The sequence below is a fragment of the Ipomoea triloba genome, chromosome 1 (genome assembly GCF_003576645.1).
Source record: "Ipomoea triloba cultivar NCNSP0323 chromosome 1, ASM357664v1".
In the NCBI taxonomy this organism is placed as follows: Eukaryota; Viridiplantae; Streptophyta; class Magnoliopsida; order Solanales; family Convolvulaceae; genus Ipomoea; species Ipomoea triloba.
Window position 1 is genome coordinate 20,579,301 of NC_044916.1, and position 22,529 is coordinate 20,601,829.

At 33.6% G+C, this 22,529-nt stretch overlaps 2 protein-coding genes and 1 long non-coding RNA gene across 4 annotated transcripts; 1 reads left to right on the plus strand and 2 right to left on the minus strand.

The window, feature by feature from the left end:
* The first annotated feature begins 4,629 nt into the window (after positions 1-4,629).
* Positions 4,630-8,213, plus strand: LOC116010227 (uncharacterized protein PF11_0207-like). The gene is made up of 8 exons (XM_031249544.1): positions 4,630-4,757; positions 4,821-5,112; positions 5,417-5,713; positions 5,889-5,926; positions 6,239-6,658; positions 6,722-7,013; positions 7,318-7,614; positions 8,157-8,213. The coding sequence occupies exons 1-8, from the start codon at positions 4,630-4,632 to the stop codon at positions 8,211-8,213; spliced, it is 1,821 nt and encodes a 606-aa protein (XP_031105404.1).
* A 3,070-nt stretch (positions 8,214-11,283) lies between these two features.
* Positions 11,284-13,528, minus strand: LOC116000272 (dual specificity protein phosphatase 1-like). Of its 2 annotated transcripts, XM_031240332.1 has the most exons (5): positions 13,487-13,528; positions 12,131-12,232; positions 11,897-12,032; positions 11,684-11,801; positions 11,284-11,597 (listed from the first exon to the last, which is right to left on the minus strand). In XM_031240332.1, exons 2-5 carry the CDS (start codon positions 12,215-12,217, stop codon positions 11,438-11,440), a joined length of 501 nt encoding a protein of 166 aa, XP_031096192.1. In that variant the 5' UTR covers positions 12,218-12,232; positions 13,487-13,528; the 3' UTR covers positions 11,284-11,437. The 2 variants fall into 2 exon arrangements, with proteins under 2 accessions (XP_031096192.1, XP_031096200.1); XM_031240340.1 differs by lacking the exon at positions 13,487-13,528 and having other exon boundaries at positions 12,131-12,427.
* Positions 13,529-21,203: 7,675 nt separating this feature from the next.
* LOC116027666 lies at positions 21,204-22,262 on the minus strand. The gene is made up of 2 exons (XR_004100036.1): positions 22,204-22,262; positions 21,204-21,438 (listed from the first exon to the last, which is right to left on the minus strand). It is a non-coding gene; the product is annotated as an uncharacterized LOC116027666 (long non-coding RNA).
* Positions 22,263-22,529: the final 267 nt, after the last annotated feature.

Below are 22,529 nucleotides of genomic sequence, written 5' to 3' on the forward strand. Positions count from 1 at the left end.
AAAATTATTTGGGCATATTTGGATAATTTAAATTATTTGAACTGACTTTAAATTATGGACTTATTTAATTTGGAAGTTGTGTTTGTTCATTAAGAAAATTCCTCTTCTATTATTTTCTTATTTGCATCTTCTTCAATTTTAATTCCAAAGAAAATCTTATTAAATTATAACTCAATTTGAGCTTCTTAATTTTGAGCTTGTTTAGTTGAATTTTAATTTAATATATGTACTCCTATTAAATTGTTTATGTTATTGCATACTCACTAAGCAGTGAAAGACTCATATACCCACCGGAATGTAGAAGACATATATCCATTAGCCAGTGGAAGACTCGTATACCAACCACGGTGTGGAAGAAACGCACACTCACTAGGAAGAGAATAATGGATAACATACTAGGCCTGAGCCACATGGACTAACCCAAGAGACGAATTGGATCAAAAAGACCCAAGAAGGAGACCCAACGCAGAACTACCGAAGAATTCGATAAGGACTGGACTTAGTATTTGTAATATTAGTAGGATTAGAGCTTATCATTTATAGGACTTCCAATATGAGGTGGTCCAGGACTCTTATTCCTTGTAGGGATCTAGACCCAAAAAATATATAAATAGACCCTCCATCCATAGAAAGGTCAAAGGGACCAGGCCCTCCATGTATAAATAAACCCTCCCTCCATACTTATATTCTCTCCGTATATTTTTCCTACATTTTTCTTCCCTTTAATTATCAATTTTGATTAATTCAAACTACCGGGCTAATTAAATCCATCACGGCCCAAGCGTGGTCAAACCTTGGAAAACAAAATAGGTAAGCCAACTAAGGAAGCCTCATCGTTGAAGGCTCAAAGCAAGGATGGCAAAGATAGTTGGGCATTGCTGATCTTGCTCAGTAGAGCAGGTTTACCCATTATTTGTTCATTCATTATGTAATGTAAGGGACCAAACAAGTTCATTGTGCTAAAGTTAGCTCATTAATACATTATTATAGTTTCATGTTGTCACTTATCTTGCCTTTTCAAGTACATATAATTAATTTTAGTTTAGTATATACATTATTCTAGTTTCCTATTGTCATCGTTTTTTTAATCTAATAAAGGTTACATTTTACTTTAAATGTTGTACACTTAAATTTTATTTGACAAAATTGCTCCTATTACATTTTTGTTTAACAAAACTACTCTTACACCGTTATAACTCCATTACTATTTAATTCTACCATTAATGACCCCATCATTATTACCATTTACTTATATCTACAATTTTTTTTCTTATTATTTAATTATCATTTTATAAAAATCATTATATAATTAATTTAATTGTATATTATATTTTCATTAAATTTCTATGAGTGGTAAATCATGTGTGTGTATATAATACATTAATACATATATTATTTGCGTATATATAACTTGAACTATAATCTTTAATTATTTATATTTATCAATGTTTTAATATTGAGCATGAATTTTGGAGCATCACTCATACAAAATGCTAGTTAAAAATTATAAATGCTAAAAAAAAATAGATTCCATAAATAAACATTTTTTGCATTAAGAGGGCATTTGGCATTTTTCCCATCAATTAAATTCATGAGAAAATATTTTCAATGAATGTATTTGATGGGAATAACTTTGCATAAAAATTTAATTAACATGTTTGGTGTTACCTTAGAACCATAAAAATTAAATTATCTAGAAAATTAATTAAGATGTTTGGTTCGTCTAAGCTTTCCTATGATTTTTTTTTAATATTTAATATATCCTTGCTATAAACAAACATTAAAAAGAAAAAAAAACATAATGAATAATTGAAAGTTTAATAAACCACTTGTAAAAGAATAAAAATATGCCGAAAAATTCCATTCTACAACAAGAATATTCAAGATTCAAGATAGTACGTATGTTAAAAAGTATTGAGAGAATTCTTTTCGATAAATAGTTGTGTTTTCCTTCGTAATGGGTGGAGAGAATTTTCTTAAATTTTATAAAAGACTTTTAACTTTAACACCAAAAATGATAAATACGTAATTAAATAAATTTGGTAGATTCCTAGTCACCCAAGAAGAAGAATCCCACCTCCCTTATGTGGGATTTCTTTCCTTGATATCATGAAATTAGATTCCTATTGACCCAAACTTTCTGAATAATTTTCCAACCTTTTAAATTCCATGAAAGTTTGAACTTTTCCCCCTACCAAACTCCCTCTATAAGATAAGATAAAATTTACCAATCCAGCAGTGAATGATCATTTTTCTCCACTACTAAAATTAGAATAAACATATACATAGATGTACTTTTGTGTCTTGTTGAATGTATCAACTAATTCTACAACTAGTTTTATCAACCAATCTAACCCCAATCACCTAATTTACAGTTTTAAGGCTTTCAACTAACTTTTCAGCTAGCCTCATGACAAAGGTTTTGTTGAGTTGAATGGTTTGGATTGATCCAAAGGATACATGATAAGTGCAAAAGATACCACTTTTATACGGTTGTTCATGGATCGTTTAAAATACAAGTTAAAGCTTTTATGAATGTTTTAGTCGTAAATTGCATTAGAATGCTTTATATTGTCTTTAGTACCCGTTCCACACTTTACCGATTGTTTTGTAGGTAAAAAGAAGTGTTTAAAGACAGGAAATGGCGATATTTCGGAGAAGAATTCACAAACCGAAGTTAGAAGGCAAAATAGGCCTTGGACGCGCTCTGGACGCGCGTCCAAATCGGCGTCTGAAAAAATGCCCGCAGAAGTTCGAAAATCAGAGCAGAGTTCTAATGGACGCGGGGTGGACGTGCGCGTCCACCCCGCGTCCACCCTTCAGCCGAGAAAACTCTTGCGACCGTAAATTCGAACGCGAGGCGGACGCCTGCGTCCGCCGTGCGTCCGATTGCGCGCTGTAGCGCGCTCGGCCGGACGCACGTCCGGCCCGCGTCCAGCGGTTCGGCCAGTCCATTTTGGGCGCGATTTTTGGGTTAAAAACAGAGTTTTCTTCTGGTTTTTTCATTCGGGATCCATCACACTTCATTTTTAGATCACTTTAGAATATTTCTCTCTCTAGGATTAGCCTAGAGAGATCTCCCCCAATTCACTCCACATTCCCAATTCACTCCACATTGCAATTCTTAGGTGTAGATTAGAATTAGAGAAAAATTCCATTGCAAGATTGTGATCAACATTCAATTTCAAGTTCAAGGTTTAATTTCAAGCTAAGTCTTCCTTTTAATTTCTTGTCATTACTTTTGCTTTTGCTATTTCAATTCCAAGTATGATTAGATAGATCTTTGTGGATTTGGATTGAGCAATGTTGTATAGATATTCTTGAGCTTTGAAGTGATCAATTAGGTTTTGCAATTGCTTGACTATGAGTTTGATTGTGTGAATGGTGATCTTCTTTGACTCTTGTGTGGGAATGATCAACCTATATGAGAGATGTTTGGAGAAGGAGTCTCACTTACGAGAGTAAGGTTACTCCTTAGCCTAGCCTAGCACATTTCCCTCTCACCTTTGAGAAAAGGGAGAAGTGGAAGATAAGAGGCACATAACGTGTTTGACAAAATGCCTTTCCTAGCCTAGTGATCACAAGGATGACATTACGGTCTAAGGAGTGAGTCCATTGACCACGAGAGTGGCGGTGGTGTTGGTGACATTGTCTCATCTTCATTATCTAAGTGTTGCTAGCCTAAAATCTTAGGAAATCAAGGATACCTATATGAGTTGCAAGATCCAAATCCTCCTTTCCACTTGATTGTTTCCTTTGTTTGTTCCTTATTTTCATGATGTCTCATGCACCTTTCTTACTATGTTTGGGTTAGCTTTCAAACACTAAACACTCTTGTGCTTAATCCCCTTACAGCTTGAATTCCCTCATTACCATCCTTAGAGAACGATACTCGGAAATCTTTCCGTTTTAACACCTATTTCTTTCCATCCACCGCGAAACTACACTCATCAAATGGCGCCGTTGTCGGGGATTGGCATCGGTTTTTGAGTAGTAAGTGCCTTTGTATTAACATGAGCAAGTGTTCAAGTTAGAGAGTCTACCCCCCCCCCCCCCCTTTACTTTCTATTTTTGCAATTTACTTTGTTTCAATTTTAATCTTTTTGTCATTTCAATTGCTACTACTCTCACTTGCAACTACTTCTAGTTGCAAAACACTCTCTTGTCTTTGTGTTGATAGGTTGATCCTCTATGATGTATTCTCAAGCAAGATATCAACAAGAGGATTACTATGAATACCAAGGAGGATATAGGCAACCAAGGGGAGGCTATAATGCTCAAGTTTCTAACCCCTATGGTTATAGAGATTATGAGGACTATGAACAACCTTACTCAAGGACATATGGATCTTCACAAGAAGAATACCAACCAAGAAGGCAACCATCAAGACCTCAATATGATGATAGAGAATATGGTGATTACCACTACTCTAGAAGAGCCCCACCACTACCTCAAAGCTACGATTCAAAATCTTACCAATCTACCCATTATGACGAGGATGATGACTACCCTCAACAAAGAGGATTCTCTAATTCTCAATCCTACGACTCTTACCCATCCCAAGCCTACTCTCCACAATCTTACACTCAAAACACACCTCCACCCAAAAAGAAATCTATTATCGAGCACATGTATGACCATTGGTTGAAACCCAAGCCAAGAGACCCAAATGACCGCTTCAAGACCATTGAGGAACACATGTTTGAAGATATGAATCGACAAGTGATTTGTTATGCTTGTAAAGGGCCTCACTATAGGTATCAATGCCAAAAGTACCCATATTGCAAGAAATGTAAGACTAACTTCCCATGTGAATGTAGGTACAAACACCATAGGGACGAAATTGATCAAGAGTACAACCACTATGAGAATGAGGAGTACATGATGCAACCATATGAGGAGGAAAACATGGAAGACATGAAGAACATGATATTGGCAAGGATAGAAGAATTAGAGCAAGAAATGACCAATATTAGGGAAGGGTGGAAGCAAGAATATGAGAATGTTGAGGAAAAGGAGAGTGATGGTGATGAGGAGATAGTGTGGGAAGAGGAAAAGCCATGTGGTGACACTATTGAGCTTGCATATGGTAAGACACTTGACCCTATTAGTGTTAGCACTACTCTTGGTGATAAAATTTCTAAATCTTGGGCCGACATGTGTGATGAGAATAATGATTGTGATGATATTCATGTGCCTATTCATTTTGATAATGCTAACATTGATTGTGTTGATAATGGAGTTGAAAAAGTGGTAGATATGCCTAGTGAAAATAATTGCATAATTGAAGATGTTGATAATGAGGTCAATTTTCTTAACCCTTATGACTTTAATGATAGTGATTCATTTGACTCCTTCGATGATGATGATGAAAATTATGTTGATACTTGTGAAAACAATTCTTTCGTTTCTTTAGATGATAATGATGTTCTTGAGTCTTACTTTTGATGATGAATCTTTGTCAAATGAGCTTACTAATGATTTGCATGAGATATGTGGTGATGATGATGTCGATATTGAGGCTAGCTTGTGTGATTTAAATGATATTGAATGTGTGACTTTCCATGATAATTGTCTTGATGATGCTTTATATATTCATGATTTGATCGGTAAAGATCGGAGTGAAGGGGTTAAAAATGAGAATGTAAAAGAAGAGGTTGAAGAAAAGGAAGAGATAAGAAATGAGAGTGTTAGGGAGGAAGTTGAGGAGAAAGTGAGAAATGATGAAAAGGAGTTTGGTGAAAAGAAGAAAAATGAAAAAAGAGGTAAGTTGGAAGAGAATAGCATACTCATGGACGTGGATAGTTACAAACCTTTGGAAGAGAGTATGCTATGTATAGAATTAAAGGAGTTTGCCAATGCCCGTCATTTAAGGGCATATCTTGAAGAAAGAGTGGATGAGGCAAAAGGACTTGTCCCCGTCCAAGTATGTTGGAATGAGGGCTCGNCCCCCCCCCATTTACTTTCTATTTTTGCAATTTACTTTGTTTACATTTTAATCTTTTTGTCATTTCAATTGCTACTACTCTCACTTGCAACTACTTCTAGTTGCAAAACACTCTCTTGTCTTTGTGTTGATAGGTTGATCCTCTATGATGTATTCTCAAGCAAGATATCAACAAGAGGATTACTATGAATACCAAGGAGGATATAGGCAACCAAGGGGAGGCTATAATGCTCAAGTTTCTAACCCCTATGGTTATAGAGATTATGAGGACTATGAACAACCTTACTCAAGGACATATGGATCTTCACAAGAAGAATACCAACCAAGAAGGCAACCATCAAGACCTCAATATGATGATAGAGAATATGGTGATTACCACTACTCTAGAAGAGCCCCACCACTACCTCAAAGCTACGATTCAAAATCTTACCAATCTACCCATTATGACGAGGATGATGACTACCCTCAACAAAGAGGATTCTCTAATTCTCAATCCTACGACTCTTACCCATCCCAAGCCTACTCTCCACAATCTTACACTCAAAACACACCTCCACCCAAAAAGAAATCTATTATCGAGCACATGTATGACCATTGGTTGAAACCCAAGCCAAGAGACCCAAATGACCGCTTCAAGACCATTGAGGAACACATGTTTGAAGATATGAATCGACAAGTGATTTGTTATGCTTGTAAAGGGCCTCACTATAGGTATCAATGCCAAAAGTACCCATATTGCAAGAAATGTAAGACTAACTTCCCATGTGAATGTAGGTACAAACACCATAGGGACGAAATTGATCAAGAGTACAACCACTATGAGAATGAGGAGTACATGATGCAACCATATGAGGAGGAAAACATGGAAGACATGAAGAACATGATATTGGCAAGGATAGAAGAATTAGAGCAAGAAATGACCAATATTAGGGAAGGGTGGAAGCAAGAATATGAGAATGTTGAGGAAAAGGAGAGTGATGGTGATGAGGAGATAGTGTGGGAAGAGGAAAAGCCATGTGGTGACACTATTGAGCTTGCATATGGTAAGACACTTGACCCTATTAGTGTTAGCACTACTCTTGGTGATAAAATTTCTAAATCTTGGGCCGACATGTGTGATGAGAATAATGATTGTGATGATATTCATGTGCCTATTCATTTTGATAATGCTAACATTGATTGTGTTGATAATGGAGTTGAAAAAGTGGTAGATATGCCTAGTGAAAATAATTGCATAATTGAAGATGTTGATAATGAGGTCAATTTTCTTAACCCTTATGACTTTAATGATAGTGATTCATTTGACTCCTTCGATGATGATGATGAAAATTATGTTGATACTTGTGAAAACAATTCTTTCGTTTCTTTAGATGATAATGATGTTCTTGAGTCTTACTTTTGATGATGAATCTTTGTCAAATGAGCTTACTAATGATTTGCATGAGATATGTGGTGATGATGATGTCGATATTGAGGCTAGCTTGTGTGATTTAAATGATATTGAATGTGTGACTTTCCATGATAATTGTCTTGATGATGCTTTATATATTCATGATTTGATCGGTAAAGATCGGAGTGAAGGGGTTAAAAATGAGAATGTAAAAGAAGAGGTTGAAGAAAAGGAAGAGATAAGAAATGAGAGTGTTAGGGAGGAAGTTGAGGAGAAAGTGAGAAATGATGAAAAGGAGTTTGGTGAAAAGAAGAAAAATGAAAAAAGAGGTAAGTTGGAAGAGAATAGCATACTCATGGACGTGGATAGTTACAAACCTTTGGAAGAGAGTATGCTATGTATAGAATTAAAGGAGTTTGCCAATGCCCGTCATTTAAGGGCATATCTTGAAGAAAGAGTGGATGAGGCAAAAGGACTTGTCCCCGTCCAAGTATGTTGGAATGAGGGCTCGAAAGTTACGTCGGGCTACGGACGTTAAACGGAGCGCTTCTCGGGAGGCAACCCGATGTTATCTTACATTTTTATGCATTTTGTTTTTGTTGTTTACTTTTGCTTTCAATAAGTGTTGCATTAATGGAAGCTAAATTCTCTAATATGGTTTGTAGTATTGCAATGTGTTTGTTGATGATGTAGGAAAATTGATAAATGGATCAAAGCTATGAGGATGATTAAAGGCAATGTGCTTGAAAAGAAGCAACAAGGAAGTCTCTTTATCTCCCTTATCTTTTGTTATTTTGCCTTTGTGTTTCAATTCTAAAGTGTGGAAACCCGGGGTTGTTTGGTATTATAGTGTATGATGTTAAAAGTCTTTCATAAAAGCGATGTTGTGACCCTCCTAGCCCATAGCCCACTTCTAAAGTGTGGAAAGGGCATTGCACGAGGCGGATGACCTTATCTCTTTCCCACCGTGTGCATAAAGCGAACATCGAGGACGATGTTCAATTCTAAGTGTGGAAAGGGAAGCACTTTGTGCTTAAAATGTGGTTAAGTATATGATGCTAGTATAGAATCTTGTGTGGTGTTGAAATTAATGTTTTGTTTAATCTATCTTAGAAATGTGTTGCTATGAATGAATAATTGATTTCAATGTTGAATATCCCTTGAAATGAACTCTTTAGCACTTTTGAAAATTGATTATATTGTGTGTTTGCATGATAATTCACCCTCTATTTTGTTTGGACCATAGTCAATGATCCCTCGAAGTGGGAGTGTGCACTCGCCAATGCTAGAAAGATAATATGCTAAGCCCGGAAATGAACATAATTTTTGTTTTTGCTCTCCCGAAGGTGGCGTGTGGGGTTGTGAAGGTGATGCTTTGCTTTATTTTGTGTAAACAAGAGCCCAATGAGGCCAAAACCCCAAAAGAGCCCAATGTGGCCACCTTAGGATATGAAAAAGATGAACCGTCTCGCTAGGACAAGTTGGGGGCAACCATCGCACTGCCTTCGAAAAAGCGTAGAGCTCTACGTGAAGTCGGTTGCCCCGATACGAGGTCTTGGGAGATGAGAAAATTTAAGAGAGCCATTCCGCCAAGATTCGGGCACCCATTGCACCGTCTTCAAAAAAGCATGGAGATCCATGTGAAGTCGGGTCGCCCGATGAGGTTATCTTGGGGAATGAGAAAAGGAGAAATCTATCCCGTTAGGACCGGGCACCTATTGCACAGTTCTCAAAAAAGCATGGAGCTCCATGTGAGATCGGGTAGCCCGATGGTTGGTCTTGAAGGGTAGTAGACAACCTTGAAGCCTTTTTTGTTAATCATGCTAGAATTTAGGGGGCTTGAGGTTATAAGGTTGGACTATTAGCATTGACTTGTGCACATCGTTCCCACTAGTTGGCTCGGCTAGTGGCCCTTTCAAAATATTTGGTGAATTCCCTTTTGGTATGCATGCTTGAAAAGTGTGAAACAAAGTCTATTACCAAAAATTTACTTTACCAAAAGAAGGGTGTCAAGTCTTGGGATATTCACTATTGAACTTTATGGTTCATTTATGGACACATTTCTTTGATGGAATAAAGGAAACATTAATTTCAATATTGTGCTTTGTTCTTCCATCTAGCTCATATGCGTTTCTAAAGCTTGGTGATATCTTTTGCACTTATTGTGTTGGTTGTCCTATGATGGCTTGCTTGAGGACAAGCAAGGTCTAAAGTATGGAAAGTTTGATAAGTGCAAAAGATACCACTTTTATACGGTTGTTCATGGATCGTTTAGAATACAAGTTAAAGCTTTTATGAATGTTTTAGTCGTAAATTGCATTAGAATGCTTTATATTGTCTTTAGTACCCGTTCCACACTTTACCGATTGTTTTGTAGGTAAAAAGAAGTGTTTAAAGACAGGAAATGGCGATATTTCGGAGAAGAATTCACAAACCGAAGTTGGAAGGCAAAATAGGCCTTGGACGCGCTCTGGACGCGCGTCCAAATCGGCGTCCGAAAAAATGCCCGCAGAAGTTCGAAAATCAGAGCAGAGTTCTGATGGACGCGGGGTGGACGCGCGCGTCCACCCCACGTCCACCCTTCAGCCGAGAAAACTCCTGCGGCCGTAAATTCGGACGCGGGGCGAACGCCCGCGTCCGCCGCGCGTCCGGTCGCGCGCTGTAGCGCGCTCGGCTGGACGCGAGGCCGGACGCACGCGTCCGGCCCGCGTCCAGCGGTTCGGCCAGTCCATTTTGGGCGCGATTTTTGGGTTAAAAACAGAGTTTTCTTTTGGTTTTTTCATTCGGGATCCATCACACTTCAGTTTTAGATCACTTTAGAATATTTCTCTCTCTAGAATTAGCCTAGAGAGATCTCCCCCAATTCACTCCACATTCCCAATTAGCCTAGAGAGATCTCCCCCAATTCACTCCACATTCCCAATTAGCCTAGAGAGATCTCCCCCAATTCACTCCACATTCCCAATTCACTCCACATTATCTCCCCCAATTCACTCCACATTCCCAATTCACTCCACATTGCAATTCTTAGGTTTAGATTAGAATTAGAGAAGAATTCCATTGCAAGATTGTGATGAACATTCAATTTCAAGTTCAAGGTTTAATTTCAAGCTAAGTCTTCCTTTTAATTTCTTGTCATTACTTTTGCTTTTGCTATTTCAATTCCAAGTATGATTAGATAGATCTTTGTGGATTTGGATTGAGCAATGTTGTATGGATATTCTTGAGCTTTGAATTGATCAATTAGGTTTTGCAATTGCTTGACTATGAGTTTGATTGTGTGAATGGTGATCTTCTTTGACTCTTGTGTGGGAATGATCAACCTATATGAGAGATGTTTGGAGAAGGAGTCTCACTTACGAGAGTAAGGTTACTTCTTAGCCTAGCCTAGCACATTTCCCTCTCACCTTTGAGAAAAGGGAGAAGTGGAAGATAAGAGGCACATAACGTGTTTGACGAAATGCCTCTCCTAGCCTAGTGATCACAAGGATGACATTACGGTCTAAGGAGTGAGTCCATTGACCACGAGAGTGGCGGTGGTGTTGGTGACCTTATCTCATTTTCATTATCTAAGTGTTGCTAGCCTAATATCTTAGGAAATCAAGGATACCTATATGAGTTGCAAGATCCAAATCCTCCTTTCCAATTGATTGTTTCCTTTGTTTGTTCCTTATTTTCATGATGTCTCATGCATCTTTCTTACTATGTTTGGGTTAGCTTTCAAACACTAAACACTCTTGTGCTTAATCCCCTTACCGCTTGAATTCCCTCCTTGCCATCCTTAGAGAACGATACTCGGAAATCTTTCCGTTTTAACACCTATTTCTTTCCATCCACCGCGAAAACTACACTCATCAATACACAACTTTTAGAGAAGTAACCCAAGCTTATGTTGAGTTTATGTTTAGCCAACCCCAATAAAACTAACAATTATGATGTATGAAAATAAATGCAACCTAAAATTGTCGTGACCTATATGAAAAATCCCTTTACAAGATTTGATAATTCTTTGAAGGAAATTAACAAGTGACACCATGCAAAAGAAATTTGTTTTAACCAAAATTGAAATGTTGAACTTTGTTCAATCAAGTGATAAAAAGTCAGAAAGCAATACCTCTAAGAGATTTTTCATAGTTCTGTAGCTGCAACATAAAACCAGCATTAGGACAAGCCAATTGCCTTTTACTTTTCACAAGTTTCAGCGCTTCAGACATGCTCATACCATGCTTTTTCATCAGATAAGAAACGACAGCTGTCACACTACAATATAAACAAAAAAAAAAAATTGTTATCTTTATCTCTAACGTATGCAATCACATGAATTCAAGCAAAGAACAAAAGTCCACCTTCTGGATCTTCCCATATAGCAATGAACCAAAATACCACCTACTCTTTTGCCCTCTTCAATGAATTTAAAGCATTCATCGAAGTACTGTGAAATTTCTACATCTTCTCGGTCCAGCACTGTTCACAAAACAGTAATTGCTACTCACAATCAACTACAGAGCACTCCAATATTCAAAGAACTTGGTTTACTTTTCATTAAATGATTTTCATACCAGTAATGACCTTGTAGGTAAAATCATTTGGATGAGCAGGCGCTAGAGCGTTGGCAACTGTCAAAATATGTGTAATGTTCAAGCTTTTCAATCTAGTTTTATCATTTGCAGCTCCAAGGGAACCCAAATAGAGACCCTATAGAGGTAGAATAAAGCTTATTTACTAAGTACATCAATAAACCGGAAAGATTTTTTTTTTTTATTTTTAAAAAAGCTACAATCCGTAGTTAGTACCTCTTCAATCTTGCAAGGAACATTATCCTCCTTAATGATCTTTGTTGCACATAATGCTTGCTGTACAGCTGCAATTTGCTGCTCCATTTGCCTGCCTTTTTACTTTATAATCATATATTGGTATCAGTTTTATGCTATTGAAGAGAGGTCATCAGTGTGGACATAAATACTGAAAGAACTCAAAGAAGAACAAGAATTGCAATGCCTTGAAAGCATAAGGATAGAATATTATTCATTAATGCTCAATATAAAGTGCCACTAACTTTAAAAGTACCATTTATTACAATGCACTACATGATATCATGCTCAAATCTTTTTACTTCTTGGATTGTACATAAAGGTCAACTTTGCTCGAGTTTTAAAATGTTACGCTATTGATCGGTCTCTCACTCCTACAACTTTCAAAAGTAAGAGGTATATAATGAGTGTATATAGCATCAGATTAGTCAAATTTCAACACCTCACAACCCTTCCCCCAAAAAATAAATAAATAAATAAAACAAAAGATGACATTTCCTTGTAGTGCTGAACCAATTCATATGAATTGAGACCAGTTTCAAGAAAAATGTATATACATATTCAACCCTGCATTCTTCTGTGAATCCAATATACTATGTAATGAACCTGCTGTGAAGAAAAATAGAAATAATATAATATGAAGTCATCTGAATATGGTTGGTTAAATCAACTAGGGAATGTTGAGGATTATGGAAATGGTAGGGTTGTTATAATAGCTTCAACAGCTTGTAGATCCTTCTTGAATAGGATTTATTAAGCAGTATTGATCTATAAATAAGACAAATGAGTCTGAGGAGGTTATGGTGTAAGAATTTTCAGAACAATCTCAATAGCATTCTTTTTCCTTATTTCCTTCTTACATATCTTCTGCATTTCTGCATATCTTCATTTCCTTTCTACAATTCAACTTGAATCCATTACATACTACACATTCCAAAAAGTAATGGTCAGATTAACGATAACATTGAACCAAAAGTCGTCCCAACTGCCCAAACCCCCAAAAATTATCCCATTTCCATGTGTACAATTGAAGAATCCATTTTCTCAATTAATTACAACCGTATGCAGATGCCTAAAGATTGTTTGGGTTTGATTCAAAATTTAAATTTAAAACCCCAAAAAAAAAAAAAAAAAAAAAAAAAAAAACACAATAAACACAGCGAAACAAGAAAAAATGTGTAAGATCATAACAAACATGAAAACCCAACACACAGATCACAAGTAGAACAATAATTCCTTTCAAAAACCGTGAAAAAGAAAACAAAAACAAAAACAAACAAAAAAAAGAAAAAAAGAAAAAAAAAAACAAATAAACAAACAAACAAACACTGTCCATACCTGTGGGCAGTGGGCTGTGGGTGCTCTGTTTTTCACTTGCTTATACGGAGTATATGATTTGGTATGGTGTCGAATCCCCAAATAATAGTATGAGTCATTTAATTAGTAAAAATAAATAAAAGAAAAAGGACGTGTATTATTTTTTTATTTTTTTGAGTATTACTAACTGTTAGAATGTAGTATCTGTTCATAGCTACTTTCTCAACCTAATGAAGCACAAAGAGTCAACAGTTGCCTCGAACCCACTCCCACTCCCATCATCCATGTGGGAGTGTTAATCGGGACACTGGATGTCACCCGACCATAAGGTCTTTGGCTCAATTTCGATTGGCTCAATTTATTTAAAATATAAATTTTAATTAGATGGAATATTATTTTTAGTCTTTCGACTATAATATATATATCAATTTTGCTACTTGACTATTAAAATTTTCAAATTAGGTGCATGACTATTTAATTTGTATCACATTTGATCCTGCTGTTAAATTGATACATATTATAGTTGAGAGACTAAAAATGATATTTTCTCTTTTAATAAATTAATATTTACCGCGCTAGCAACATTTTTTTTAACTTAAACTAGTATTTTCGCTCGTGCGTTGCACGGGATGAATTTGTTAAACAATTATATACAACGAATTTTAAGAATATTTGGATCGATATACAATTATATAAATTATAACAATGAATATTATATAGTGCAATTGATGAAATGGATTGGATCGATTATGATTTTTTATGTTAGCGCTAGTCTTGCTTGAATTCGAGCAAATAATTGCCCAATTACCCGTGCGATGCAGGGGTAAAATTTTGATTTATATATTTAGATAATAAACAATTCTAATATTTGAAAGTATACATTTATTTGATTATAAAATTGGTGCAAAAGTATCGCTCAATTAATTGAATAATATATGACTTGTTTGTCTACAATTATCTTTAAAAATCAATAATATGATTTATGTAATTATATTATCTACTATACTAATAAGAGCCAAAGAGGGTTAGGCCTAAAATGGGTAGAAAAAAATGGCGGTCAAATTATTTATCTACTATCTACTCTACTAATAAGAGCCAAAGAGAGTTTGGCCTAAAATGGGTAGAAAAAATGGCGGTCAAATTATTTAATCAAATGGATGGTTCAGATTGTTTAGATTTATATTTTTCCTTGAGATTTCCTAATTTATCCTTAATTATATGATTATCCGTTAAGTTTTCGTTAAATATTCTCTTCTCCGTTAATATTCCGTCAACTTTTAACTTACCTATTAATTTCTATAAGAAAGGTCTTAGGTTCGAACCTCATCCCAATCAAATTTGACATAATTAAGTTTCTCACTCTATTTTACTCTTATTAAATTAAATAAATTAGTAGATACAACAAAAAATGATACATATGTATTTCTATTATGTGTTTACAATACCTTTATTTGAAAAACAAAATTCATTATCAAAAAATTAAATTAAATAAGAGAAATAATTTCATTAGTTATATTGTCTTTATTTTCTCCCATGCAAAGATTCTTTACATTGAAATTTATCAATTGATATTCATTACATTGTCCATTATCTTATTTTTACAATATCTTGTAATTAAATATCAAAGTTATAATACAAAATAATGTTATATATTTATTTACCAAGTATTTTATTAATACCATGAAAAAAAAATTTTTTTAAATAATTTGAAGCTACTCGATTAATACCAAGTATTCACAATGTTACTCAAAAGAGAATTAAGAATACTTAGAAAAATTCAAATCAAAAGTAGTATTTATTTAGACTATCATTTTTAGACTAAATATTTAGACTATTGATTTTACAAAGTTACAAACATTTATTTTAATGACAATTACAATGAATTTCATATATTATATTGGATTCATATACTTTGAGTTACATATTTAATAAATAAATTCAACATTCAATTACCTATGTATAAACTTCTCCTATATAATCTTACATTAATATACTTTCAAATATTTATTTAAATATAAACATTGGACATTAACCCATTCGCGCAATGCGCGTGTAAAACTAGTATATATATATATATAATAAGAGCCAAAGAAAGTTAGGCCTATAATGGGTAGAAAAAATGACAGTCAGATTATTAAATCAAATGGATGGTTCAGATTGTTTAGATTTATATTTTTGCTTGAGATTTCCTAATTTATCCTTAATTATATGATTATCCGTTAAATTTTCCGGTAAATATTATCTTTTCCGTTAATATTCCGTTAAAAAACTTTTAACTTACCTATTAATTTCTATAAGTATGATCTTAGGTTCGAACCTCATCCCAATCAAAGTTGGCATAATTGTTGAACATATACTATGAATATGTTATAGTATGTTATTCAAAAGTAAGTACCTCACTTTATTACTCTTATTAAATTAAATAAATTAGTAGTTATAACAAAAAAATACATATGCATTTCTTTAATTTATAATTCGATGTCTACAATTCCTTTATTAAAAAAAATATTCATTATCAAAAAATTTAAAAAGAGATATAATTTTATTAGTTATTTTTTTGTCTATATTTTTATAATACAAAGATTCATTACCTTCAATTACTACATTGCTCATTTTTTTACACTATATTGCAATTAAATATCAAAGTTGTACTAAAACATAATGTATATATTTATTTACCAACTATTATGTTAATAACATGAAAAATAATTTAAAAATAATAATTTGAAACCAATCATATTAACTACATAGGGATGATTTGTTGACAAAGAAACATTCAAATAACCCAATAAATTGATTTAAAACTCACTATTAAAAATGTCAATGTAGGGCAATAAAACATTGTAACACACTTGATACATTGAAAAGATGCTGAGACTACAACATTGTTGAAATCAATCTTTTAAATTCAGAAAAAAAATTTTGAAAAATAGTTACCGTTGCAGCATTCATTAATCTTGTATGTAAAATACTTATTGTGCATTCTTTAAATATATTAGAACTAATTTAAATTTATAATTCATTCATTTTCTACAATCAACCTGTTCGGATTAAAGACAAAATAAACATCGATCTTGACAGTAAAAATAATTGGTATATAGGATTGGGCATTATCTCATTCGCGCGATGCGCGTGAAAAACTAGTTACTAAAATAAATATGAAAAAAGGATAAATAATTTAATTGAAATTATTATAAAAATAAATCAAATGACTCGTGTTTAATTTAATTATCATAATAATTATTGGACAATTATTATTAGGCAATTATACTAATATTTGTGCAGTTATACTTTTATACCTAAGTATATTTATTTTCACCATATCGCATTTACTTTTTCCCTCGTCTTCCATATCTGAATGAATTAATTATAATTATACCAATATTCGTGCTATTATTAGCTTAATTAACATAATAATTTATTTTGTTTTCATAGTATTATTAAGTGTGTGTGTGTGTGTGTGTGTGTATATATGTACATATATATATATATACTAGTTTTATACGCGCATTGCGCGAATGTGTTAATGCCCAAAGTTTATATTTAAATAAATATTTGAAAGTATATCAATGCAAGATTATATAGGAGAAGTTTATACATGGGTAATTGAATGTCGAATTTTTTTATTTAAATATCTAACTCAAAGTATATGAATCCAAGATAATATAGAAAATTCATTATAATTATTACTAAAATAAATGCTTGTAACCTTGTAAAATCGATAGTCTAAATATTTGGTCTAAAAATGATAGTCTAAAAAATACTACTTTTAATTTGAATTTTTCTAAGTGTTCTTAGTTCTCTTTTGAGTAACACTGTCATTGTCTTCATTTTTTTTTGAAAACTGTCATTGTCTTCATCTTTACTGTTTGTTCTCTTCCTTTTTGTTGGTAGAGTGTTATTTGCAATTCGGTTATTGTTGGTAGCATAGATGACAACGTTATGCAATAAGATTATGAATAGGAGCTATGGACTTTCCTTTAGGTGTTCTGCTTGGGGTTCATTTGGTTCAACCATTATTGTTGAATGAGTTATTGTGGATAAAGAAATCTCTAGTTTAAGAAAAAAAATTAAATTAATTAATAAAAATTTGAAAATTTAAAATATTATGTATTCCAAAGATATTAAAAGGTAGTTTCTCGCTTCAATTTGCTGGGTAAGGGGTTATTTGAGTACTTTATTGTCAATTAATCCCCCAAGTAGTTAATATGATTGGTTTCAAATTATTCTTTTTTACTTTTTTCATGATATTAAAGAAATACATATGTATCATTTTTTGGTGTAACTACTAATTTATTTAATTTAATAAGAGTAAAATAGAGCGATACCGCTTCAATTTGTTGGGTTATTTGAGTACTATCTTTGTCAACCAATCTCCAAGTAGTTAATATAATTAGCTTCAAATTATTTTAAAATTTTTTTTCATAGTATTAATAAAATACTTGGTAAATAAATATATAACATTATTTTGTACTATAACTTTGATATTTAATTACAAGATATTGTAAAAATAAGATAATGGACAATGTAATGAATATCAATTGATAAATTTGAATGTAAAGAATCTTTGCATGAGAGAAAATAAAGACAATATAACTAATGAAATTATTTCTCTTATTTAATTTAATTTTCTGATAATGAATAATTTTTTCAAATAAAGATATTGTAGACACATAATTCTAAATTAAAGAAATACATATGTATCATTTTTTGTTGTAGCTACTAATTTATTTAATTTAATAAAAGTAAGATAGAGTGGGAAACTTAATTATGTCAAATTTGATTGAGATGAGGTTCGAACCTAAGACCTTTCTTATAGAAATTAATGGGTAAGTTAAAAGTTAACGAAATATTAACGGAGAAGAGAATATTTAACGGAAAACTTAACGGATAATCATAAAAGTAAGGTTAAATTAGGTAATCTCTATTAATAATATTAATCTGAATTATCTTAACCATCTATTTGATTAAATAATTCATCTGAACCATCCATTTGATTAAATAAGTTGACCGCCATTTTTTCTACCCATTTTAGATCTAACTCTCTTTGGATCTTATTAGTATAGTAGAAATACACACACATACACACACACACACACATATATATATATATTGTATATGTATGTATGTATATAAGTTGCCACATTTATTGAGCGATTATTTACCATAATAATTATTACTCCGTATAATTTATATAGTAATAGCTTGGGTGGGAAGTTGTAAAAATACCCGTGCGATTCACGGACTAAAGATTATAAATATTATTGTTATATTGTGAAACTAAGAACTATTAGTCTTATTAGAATTTATTAATTAAATAGAACTATGTTGTGTAAAACTTATTAATTTGAGGGAAGCCACTACATGCCATTTGAGCACAAGGTGTTTGGCGTAAATCTAGGTTGATTTTAAATAAATTAACTATAATTCAAATTCTTTTTGTATATAAATGAATATACAAATTATATTAAATACTTTGTATCAAAACTTCTTGGTGAACAACGTTAGTCGTTGAAGTACAACTCCTAGTCGAGTCACTACAAATTAATAGTTTCAGATCGTTAGGATTTTTAATCCAAGATGCAACAATGTACAATTAACCATGCACAAAAATTGGTTTCTTCAATAGCAAACAAATATGTGATAGTGTTTGTCCCTGACTTTTGTTAATGGTCATTACATATGAAAGCATTACCAAGAATTGTCTTCTTTGAAATTTAAATGGCAATTTTAGATCTAATGGTGTCATAGTCATGCGAGGAACCAAGATGCGAGGGACCAAGACCTTAGTCACTGCGTTGTTACCAAACATTATCGTGGCTTCAATGACTTGTTTTGATAATTTAGTGACAACCAATCTAGATAACGTTGTTACCAGACATTATCAGCACACAATTATCGGCACATAATGTCAGGTCAATCCTCAGCTTTCAATTTTCGCTTTTCAAGATAATGTTGTACCTCCGACCACTTTGGATACATGTAAATGTAATAAATAAATTTGGATACCCTATCCAACGGCATATGGTCATTGCATCCTGATAGTTTTGAATCATATACCTTGCTCCGCCAATAAAATTTGATGGTAAGATTATTCTTCTTCCTTGCATACCAGGTTCAATATCTCATCAGGTCAATGCATCGAATAGTCATTTGTGAGCTTAACATCTCAAGGCTTTCTGATTGGTCCTTATAAATAGAATTCTATCAGACTTAACCATTGTGTATGCATCAACTAAAAATTGTTGGAATAACCTCCCAACAAACATTAAAGTTGAGATTTCAGTTTTAACCTTTTATGAATACGGAATGCGAAGTACTCATGTGGTGATAAACGAAGTTTACTGTGCATGATTTATGTATACGAATATACATATATTCCCAAATAAATATGCTCTCTCTCTCTCTCCACCTGATTCCAACCATCTGCCTATGTTTTCCCTCATCTCTCTTTGCTTTCTAGAAACTTCCATTTCCACCATCTCTAAAGCTAGATCTGGAAAGTTGTAATACCCCGTTATTTTGGATAATATTATTTTCATATAAATACTCTTACAAATAAAATTAGTTTTTGACACCTATAAATATTTCATTATTTATGATTTCAAAACAAATTATTCTAGTACAAAAATCTAAATAAAACTAAAGTATGATTTTTTGTTTTTCTAACTCTATATTATATCATTATTTGAATCCAAAAATCTATTTGAGATCAACCTATGACCGTTAATGATATCACTATTATAAGCTCAACTCAAACACATACTATTTAAATAATAAATCTGCTTTTATTGAGTACAATGACCCAATTATCAGCTCAATTCACTCACTTTGCATTTGGAACATGCCCTAATGTTTGGAGACCTGATTCTCGCATCTCAGCTGACCTAGGGATTCCAACCCTATGTATAAATACTCACTGTTCATTTCATTTGCCTCCTCAATCCCCATCTCCGCTCCCTTTTTATTTCTTAGAAGTGAAGAACCAGAGTTCTTCTTAGCTAAGGTATAAACCCTTGTAAGTTTCCTTCCTTCATTTCTTCCTCTTCATCATTTCATCTGCTTGTTTTGTATTAAGATTTTCTGTGTTGATGTATTGTGTTGTGGATGTGCATTGTGGTTTTGGTCTGAGTTAAGGTAGATGAGTAACAGGAAATCAGACTTAAGGCTTAAGGGGTATTCTTGCTTGAGGTGGTAGTAGTAGAGGTAAAGATTCATGTCTGTACAAATGTATTTTTGCCTTAGTTACTATCTGTTATCTTGTTATCTATTATGTTTTGTTCTTAAAATGTTATCAACACTATTTTGGTTTCAAAATATTGGAAGATAATAGAAGGTGTCGTGATATTTGGTTTATAAATCTATGTGTACATATGTATGAGTAATTTGAAGAAGGCAATGTGTGTTTGGAGGTTTCTGAGTTATATATGTTTTGGCCTGAGATTCGTCGAAGAAGGTGACCTCTGTAGGTCGATTGTTGTGCTCACGGGACTGGCCACAAGTCCGTGAGACCCGTATCCTAGCCCCTTGAGAAGGCCACGAGCCAGTGTAGCGGCCTCTCTAGCCCCGCCACACAAGCTCGTGATGGCCACGGGTTTATGTAGCGGGTTCTTTAGTCCTGCCACACAAGCCCGTGAGGCCACGGGACTAGGGAGTCTCGTCACAAGTGTAACACCCCAATTTTCAACTCTTACTTGTATTACAAAATCACTGATAATGCGTCGCGGAAGCTTACATCTAGCCAGCAGAAAATCGGGTGTTACCGCCACGCTTAGGTATCTCTCCTATACCCAAACGTTAAGGCTAAACTTACAACCTCAAAATGCAACATCAAACTACAACATCAATATCAAACTTAATACATAAGGAAGTCCTCCTTCCAGAGTATCTATTCTAAGATAGAGTAGACCTCAACCTGTACTTCTCTTCTGTTCAGAGCTTGCTGGGCTACAGGGGTCCACACTAATCTGCAACTGATAAGAACACATTGAAGTGTAGTTAGCGCGACGGCTAAGTAAGGAAATCTAATGTCACTTAAAAGTAGACAAAGGTTTGAAAACACGCATAAGAGAGTTTTGTAACTATACCCATTTGATGAGATTTCACCTGAAAATAAGTTAACAATGAAGACTTGTACAAAAAGTGTTTAGTGAATCAACATTCACCTGTCTCTTACTTGAAATCCATCTACCTAGTTATACACTTATATAAATTCCACTAACACTACATATGTCCATTCTTAATACTATTATTATAATGGTACGAACCCATAGTTAACCATTTATGAATCAATCGATTCCTAGCACCATTCATATTAACATCCTTAATCTTGCTCCTTATCATAAATTTCAGTCCATATTACAATCCAATTCTCATCGGTACTCCATAATCATACTCATCATCACAGTCATAATTATATAAGCATTTAAATAGTAATAACCAGCTTNTATATGCGGGTTCTACACTTATAGAACTACATGTCTAAAAAAAATAGGATCAAAATACCTTACCAATTTTTCCCAATAAATCTCGAAAGTTACTGCCAGAATCTACCCTGATTTCCTTTCACTATTTTCACAAGTATAAGCCTATATGGACATAAATACAACATATACAAGCATATCCAAGCTATGAACATGTATACAAAAATATTCCCAAAGCTCCAAAACACCATATTTCAACCAAATAATCAATTATCTAATTTCAAGTGACTAAACCAACTTAAGGGAATTCCTTACCTCAACCGGGTTACTAGTTCTCGTAGAAGGCTTTTGGAGTTGATTTCCCCAATTTCACCTTAAACCCTAGGATCAAAAGCACCACCATAACAAGAGATTTCAAGAAATTACTCTCAAATTCATGCTCTAGGAAGGAAAATAGAACTTTTTACCGAATAAAATCGAAGATTTACCGAACGTTCTTGAGAGATGTGAAGGAAATTAGCTATGGAAGCAATGGAGGAAGAAGATGATGAAGATGATCTCTTTCTCTCTCCTCTCCTCTTCATTTCGGCAAAAGCAAGGGAAAAAGGAAAAAAAAATTGGCTTTTATACTACATCACAAT

Excerpts from the sequence above, each read along its gene's own strand:
- LOC116010227 (XM_031249544.1), top strand. The coding sequence starts at position 4,630 with ATGTATGACCATTGGTTGAAACCCAAGCCAAGAGACCCAAATGACCGC. Across the intron at positions 5,927-6,238 it reads AAGGACTTGTCCCCGTCCAA|GACATATGGATCTTCACAAG; the intron begins GTATGTTGGAAT and ends ACCTTACTCAAG. Across the intron at positions 7,615-8,156 it reads GGGAGGAAGTTGAGGAGAAA|TGTGGAAACCCGGGGTTGTT; the intron begins GTGAGAAATGAT and ends TCAATTCTAAAG.
- LOC116000272 (XM_031240332.1), bottom strand. The coding sequence starts at position 12,217 with ATGGAGCAGCAAATTGCAGCTGTACAGCAAGCATTATGTGCAACAAAG. Across the intron at positions 12,033-12,130 it reads TTCCTTGCAAGATTGAAGAG|GGTCTCTATTTGGGTTCCCT; the intron begins GTACTAACTACG and ends CTACCTCTATAG. Across the intron at positions 11,598-11,683 it reads TATATGGGAAGATCCAGAAG|TGTGACAGCTGTCGTTTCTT; the intron begins GTGGACTTTTGT and ends TTTATATTGTAG.